The sequence below is a fragment of the Nanorana parkeri genome, unplaced genomic scaffold (genome assembly GCF_000935625.1).
Source record: "Nanorana parkeri isolate BGI_ZX_2015 unplaced genomic scaffold, ASM93562v1 scaffold1425, whole genome shotgun sequence".
Lineage (NCBI taxonomy): Eukaryota > Metazoa > Chordata > Amphibia > Anura > Dicroglossidae > Nanorana > Nanorana parkeri.
The window spans coordinates 217299-224531 of NW_017307693.1; the positions used below are offsets into that span (position 1 = coordinate 217299).

General features: G+C 46.7%; 1 protein-coding gene across 1 annotated transcript in view; it reads left to right on the forward strand.

Annotated features, from left to right (window-relative positions):
* The window catches only part of PINX1 (PIN2/TERF1 interacting, telomerase inhibitor 1), a 122146-nt gene that overhangs the window by 114153 nt on the left and 760 nt on the right, over positions 1–7233 (forward strand). The window contains exon 7 of the mRNA XM_018569912.1: positions 7121–7228. Coding sequence (XP_018425414.1) covers positions 7121–7228 — 108 coding nt within the window. The remainder of the gene's footprint in view (positions 1–7120; positions 7229–7233) is intronic.

The following is a 7233-nucleotide window of genomic DNA, read 5'->3' on the forward strand; positions in this document are numbered from 1 at the left end:
CTGCGCGGCGGCCATCTTTAAAGCTGGAAGTGTACCGGCGGGCCAGATCTAATGATAAATAAACATTATCGTGCGGGCCAAACATAATTCCATCGCGGGCCGGTCTTGGCCCCGCGGGCCATAGACCTATTATTAGCCTTCCAGTGTTTACAGAAATACTGTTCTATTTGGACACGGGATGCAAAAAACTTATTGTACAATATATTTTGAGAATCCGCTCCATGGCTCTGGAAGGGGCAGCATTCAGTCAGCTGAAAGATGTTAGCTAGTCGATGTATTAAATGGAAATAATATAACTTTAAGATAATTTAACAATGGAGTTGCAGCCCCCAAAAGGTATTCCGATGGAAAGCAAGGCATGGTTTTGGCTGTTAAAAAAAAAAAAAGTATATGGGATTTTTTTTTTCTTTTTTTTTTTCTTTCCAGTTTTGTAATTCCATACGTTTTTATAAACCTTCCAGTTTTTTTTTTGTTTTTTTAAATACTTCTGTTTTTGAACAGAGAAAGCAAAAACTTATTGTACAATTATTTTGAGAATCCGCTCCGTGACTCCAGAAGGGGGGCAGCATTCGGACAACTCAAAGATGTTCACTAGCAAATGTGAAATAATATAGTTCTAGATAATACTTAAACATTGTATATGCAACTCCCAAAAGGGCATTAAAGGAGAACTATGAGGGGGGGGGGGGATTTCCACTCACCTCATAGTTCTAGCCGACCTGTGACAATGAGACTGTCACAGGTCGGCTCAGTAGATCGGGAGGTGAGGGAACACATACCGGCGTTCGCTCACCTCTCGATCCTGTCACGGCTCTCTGCAATGACAGGGGGAGTGGCTGGATTCCCCTCTCCGATCCTCCAGCGCTGACTGGCAGAACGGACGGGGGAGGGGGCGGGTACAGCTGGCTCTGCCTCTAGATAGGTAGAGCCAGCTGTCACTCACGCAGCTGGGCGGATCCAGACATAATTGTCAGGATTCGCTTCAGCTGCGGCGTCTCAGTATATAGGGAGCCGTAGCTCGCGGTATACTGAGCTTAGGGTGACGGGAGGACGCTAGTTTGTGTCCTCCCGTCACCCTAAGGAGAACTATGGGGAAAAACACTGACCCCCATAAATAGATTTATTGGTCGACGTTTTGACAAGGTCTTTCTCTTCCATTGGACTATATATGCCAATGTAACTTCTACAATATACACGGCCTCACCAAACAAAGTCACCACCTGGATTTAGCTAGGTAAATAGGTCAGAGCCTTCCATTGGATAATTACTTCCGGTTCAGCAAGGTTATATGCCCAAAAAAATTAGGTCAGCTGCCGACCTGAATATTCTGAATGGCCAGGCTTTCCTATCAATGGATTTTTTCCTCTCTGATGGCATTAGAGGTCAACCGATAGTGATTTTTCAGAACCAATACCGCTTATAGGCCACCTGTCAGGCCCATATCAGGTACCGATATTCTGTTTACATCCAGCAGCTGAATATAAACAGCAGGCAGTCACCCATGTATTGAGATTGTAGTCTATCCCGGGGGGCGGAGCTTGGAGCGGTGACTACTTGACTACTTTACAACACACACAGGGACCATGGGGAACAGACGTAGCCCCCCTCCAGAAGGAAGGACAGTGTCAGAGATGATTGGAGGATCTACAGCCGAGTGATACACAAATAAGATACATTGTTGTTCAGAGTTCGGGGACTCGGAGGGATTTCTTGGATGTAACTCCGGAGTTTAGTGTCAGATGCCAGGCTGATATTCAGCATTTTTGAGCTTGAATACTTTGAGTTGCTGACCTGAAACAAGTATGCAGGAAGTGGTCGGAACTTTTCATCTGCATTGTAGTTTCGGGTCTGCGTACATTGAAGCAGGTGACTCCTTGTTAGCGCCAGGTAACTGGTATTTTCAGAATAAGATCAGTGGTGTGCAAGGCCTCCCTATTTCTCTCATGATATGTTGGCTATGGACCCTGCCCGAGTTCTCTAGAACCCCCTATACTCCAAGGAGGGGAGGACGTTCTGTAGTTCTTGTCCTGTCCTTTGGTGATAACGCTGCTCCTCCATAGATTCAATACCACGAGTGGGTGTAGTCACCGTAGGACAGGAAGTGTGTTACTGGCAGGATCACCAGGTGACGGTAAAGGGAAAAAATAAAAAGTAATGGCCTGAAGGGTTTGGCTCTGCGGCAGTTGGGATAGCGGTGGTCCACTTTCTGCTCTCCAATTGCGTCCCTGCTTGACCGATATTATTGTTATTATGAGTCAATGCAGATTTTTGGGCTTGAGTTGCTTAGGTGTACAGGGGTTTTTTTGGACAGAATGTTTTTGTATGATATCATCAGTCAATCAAACGGGCCAGATTGTTTACGGCAGCGCGGGGCGCTTGAAGAGATGTTTTATGCTCGTTGAAAGTAGTGACCCGTCCCTTGGTGTGGTTGGGTAACCAAGTGACCAAAAAAAAGTTCCAGTTGTCACCAGCTTTTCGGGGGCTCTTTTATAATGACTAGGCCGGATGACTTCCTCAGGGCTGTGACAAGAAGAGCCCATAGTCATAGGTAGTGTTTAGTATCATGCATTGATTTTACAGTTTGACAAAAAATACTCCCTTATGGGCCCATTTGGTGCCTGTAGATGCTGGGGCGGTCATTTAATGCACGTTTATTAATAAGCAGCCAACTCACATTTTGTCTAGTTGGGTCAAATGAGAGAGCCAAATCAGGTGATAGGAGTACTGAGTCTTTAAACGTCTGGCAAACAAAATACAAATACAGCTAACGCATTTCAGAGGCCGAAAACATCCCCCTTCATCAAGGAGACAAGACTATGGAAGAATAACTGGAAGCTGAATTGTGCTCGGTTAGACTGGACTGCCGTTTAGTATTCTTGTCTCTAATTCACATTAATGGGCTGCTTTTCCCCATAGTTCTCCTTAGGGTAACGGGAGGACACAAACTAGCGTCCTCCCGTCACCCTAAGCTCAGTATATAGCTCGCGGTATACTGAGACCACCGCAGCTGAAGCGGATCCCGACAATTATGTCTGGATCCACCCAGCTGCGTGAGTGACAGCTGGCTCCTCCTATCTAGAGGCAGAGCCAGCTGAACCCGCCCCCTTCCGCTGGAGGATCGGGGAGGGGGGGGGAATCCCTGCAGGGAGCCGTGAGACAGTCACAGCTCTCTGCACGTATAGATCGAGAAGTGAGCGAGCGACGGTATGCGTTCGCTCACTTCCCGATCTATAGAGCCGACCTGTGACAGTCTCATTGTCGCACGTCGGCTCCAACTATGAGGCTGAGTGAAAATCACCCCCCTCATAGTTCCCCCTTTTAACTCTTCTGTCCCAATGTGGTATCTGCACAGAACATGGACACAAACAAATGTTGTGGTATTTGTATTTTCCAATCTCCATCTCATTGGCTTCAGCAAAGACAGCTCTGCATGGGACAGTTCTCAGTTTGATCTTCAGAAAGTCCATGGTAGGAGCAGCTTGTGAGCGGTTTTGCAGCACTGGGGCCTCACCTGCAGTAGGGAATCATCTTCTCTCTCTCTCTATCGCTATAGAAATTCAGGATTTTTTTTTTTTTTTTAACGGACATTTCTTTTCATGAAGACTAATTCTCAAACATTAGATCTCCCATTCTATGTACTGGAAATCCTATGTGGAGGTTGGAGTTGGCTTAATGATTAAATTGCCCATAACTCCAGTAGTACAGCTTGGCAGCCCGGTGGCTGATAAAGTTGCCATGGATGTGTGAGCAGGCGGCCTGTGCCGTTTGGCGGTAGGGGTAGCGGGGCACGAAGCTGGCATGGACTTGGACCTCCGGATGATTAATGTTTCCCCATCAAGTGAATAGTTTCCTGGGGCTGGCACCATCCAGCCTGCCTTCATGCCCTGCTGGCTCCGTGTGCACTGGCCCATGCTTATTACATTTCTTATCGACGTACAAAAGTTGGTGACCACGGGGTTCTTGTTTTGTAAGATCAAAAAAACGCCTCTGTAAACCTGTTTGGCTCAGTCGGTAAGAGGGACGGGGGAGGAAAAAACATGTTTGTACTGAAAATTCTTCATTCGGGAGCATTACTTCATATCAGTAGTCAGTTACAGTCATTAAGTTGTCAGAAGTGGAATTCAGAAGAGTAAGTGGAGACGGGTGTTGCCAGTTTCTGGTACAGGGGAGTGCCTGCTGATTGGCAACACTCAGTCAGATGGAAAATGGTGGCCTGCAAGGAGCAGGTGGTCCGCGGCACTCTTGTACTGCGCTGGAAGGAAGTTGTATACGAGCTTTACTCATGCATGTGTGACGCTATAGCTGCGTATGTAATATCACGCTTAGCATCGCACTAAAGATGATCATATGATATGCTTGTGAAATCTAAAACTAGCCATAGGTGGAAGTGTCTTCAAGAGCTATGAGCGACTGCCCATCCATTGCCAAAAATTACCATACCGGCTGCTGTTGGGCAGGCAAGTGTTTAATCATCTGGGGCCAATACAAGTGGAGCTTACAGTACCAACAGAGACCAGACATCCAGTCTTCAAGTCTGATTCTACGCTTTAGCTCTTTATTAAGTGAAGTCTAAGTGATGCAACATGTATCCGTATTGAAGGTTATCCGAGCGTCTTCTACAGGTAGAGGGCCCATTGCTGTTTCTCATACGACATACACAACAGACTGAATGGGTACACACCTATATTCCAGTACCTCCCAGAAGAAGGAATGGTTGGCCGGGTCCATCACCCACACAGCATTTAAAATGTCTGTAAACCTAAAAAACTAATCTGCATGAAAGTCTTCCTGTTAAATGTGTCTGTGTGCCCTTTGTTTTTTTGCAATGGAATTAAGTGAGGCTAACGTACCCGTTGATCCTGCCAGTTGCTTTCTGATCTAGCCTGCGCAGCGTTGCCATCATGGTAGACAGGCTATGATTCTTTCTATATAAAACCGCATGGCCTGTTCTATCCTTTCCCTCTCCAGCCCACATCATCGATAGGAACACCCGATGAGTTGTAACTGTGTGTTTGACTGCGGTGGAGCCACTCGGTCGTGATAGTGCAGGGTAGCGGTCTTCCCATGTGTCTTTATGGATGTGGTGCTTGTGGTTTGTGCACCCAACCCATATACCGAGTGAGAGCAAGGGGGTTTACAAGCCAGAACCACTTATTGTTTTAAGGGTGGCCACAAGCTGCCCCATCTCACCCCTGGGGTGGGGCTGCCCCATCTCACCCCTGGGATGGGGCTGCCCTTACTGCATCTATACACCTTTTTAGGTGTGAACATTTTAATGTACCTTTTTTCTTCTGCTTATTACTTGCCATAGTGATTGTTATTGGTCAAAACATGCTGGAATATTTCTGCCATCATTGTAGAATCTTTCCTTTTTGTCCCCAGTTTTTGGGGTTTTTTTCAGTGTGCACAGGTCGATGTTCTACACCCTCCCAGAGTAAAAAGCCATATTATGTTCAGAGGTAGTGTGTTGCCTGTGGTTTAGTTTCCTATCCCCCATCACTACTGATGGAATTTGCCTTCCCATGGGCAGCCTATCCTACCTGTATAATACAGAATTGGCCCTCACCAAAAATGTTCACCCTACCTTTAGGATAAGATCGGGTGTAGTATCTGTTTATATTGGTTTTCAGGGGAAGAACAATGTTGTCCCTGTACCATGGGATGATCGATTAGTATTCCCTGGAGTGATACACAGGTCCTGGAGGGTGGGGGGGGAGTCCTTTCCTTCTGGGTTAATTTAGGGGTAGTGCACTGGGCTTGTCCCCAGATGTAGGCCGGAGCCCCCTTGTAACTAATGCTTCCTTGGTTTGAATGGCTAGGGGTCTGAGAAGCCAGAGAACCAGCGGTGCTGTGCCACCTAGGTGTGCCAGAAAAACTATGGGTGTGGGGCACTGGCGGCACAAGGTCACAGCACTCCACACTTTGTTTCTGCACACGCTTCCTGGGCAGACCTTCTGGCTATCCAGAGCAGTTTTTTTTTTGAGGACCTTCGTCTTCAGAGGACCACAGCGACCTCGTGCACTTTTTTTGTGGTGTGATTTCACATCTCGCTTTTTTTTTTTCCCACAAGGGTTTGTTTTACGATGTGAAACATTTTCACTGTGCCCATGGCGTGTGTATTCCTTTATGCAAAAGCTAGGAAATAGTGCGCATTCCTGAAGCCTGGTGCAGAAAAGTTGTGTGGCTCCAGGTAGCTGATTACACCCGTGAGCCTAGTGAAGGCTTTGCCCTACGCTGCATTAAAATGAACGCACCCTATAGCATGTGTCCACTATGTCTGCTGCAGTTTTGCCCCCAGTTCAGTTTGCTGTCATCTCTACGGGAGGGAAATAATGTTCTCTTTTTTTGTCATCTGTTAGTTACTATATTTAGTAAAGTTCTAATATTGAGAAGACCCAGGCTGATCGTCATCAGAACCGAGTCCATGATCTTCAAAGGGGAAGAACAAGTCGTATAGGATGCGGCCTGTCGGCACGATCTTTATTTTCTGTTTCTGCTCTTCATGTGTCACTCTGGGGGACCTTCTACTTGGGGCCCAATGACCATGTTTATTCCATTCCCTGGGCTTCAACCTACAGACAGGTTGCATGGAATGGCCGCCATGTCATCACTCTAGCAATAAACTATTACAAGTACCATTTGCAATTGCAATCTTTGATGGCCTAGTTTCTGACCCCCCTTCCCCCAGTGGGCTGTGAGAGCCTCTCCCCTTTTACTTCTTCTACCCCAACCTCTATTTCTGTAACACGACCACCACCCTAAACCCCACCCCTCGCGGGTGTTGCTGTCACAGGATGATATACTCTGCAATACCTTTTTTTTAATCTTGAGCTCGCTATGAAAATTTCATTGGGTACCCCCAATGTTCTTTAGTTATCACCAGGGCCGGATTTCCCACAAGGCCAACTAAGGCCCGGCCTTGGGGCAGCAGGGGTGTGGAATTCCTATCTCCCGATGCCCAGGGCAACGCCAGCACTGATTGCATCGCCAAACGTATGCTATAAGTTCTACTTGTTACCCCTGTGATGTTTATTTGGAAAGCCTCCAATAATACTTCGAATACATCAACGCTCTTTCCCGTGTTGTATATACTGACATACTCTTATTTCTCATCTTGCAGGATGAGGCTGATGCGGAATCTGAGGAAAGTGAAGAAAAGGAACCAGATGTCCCAAGCCCCAAAAACGAGGTTGAGTTGGGAAATACGGTGACCAGTTCTTTGTCGGTAACTGA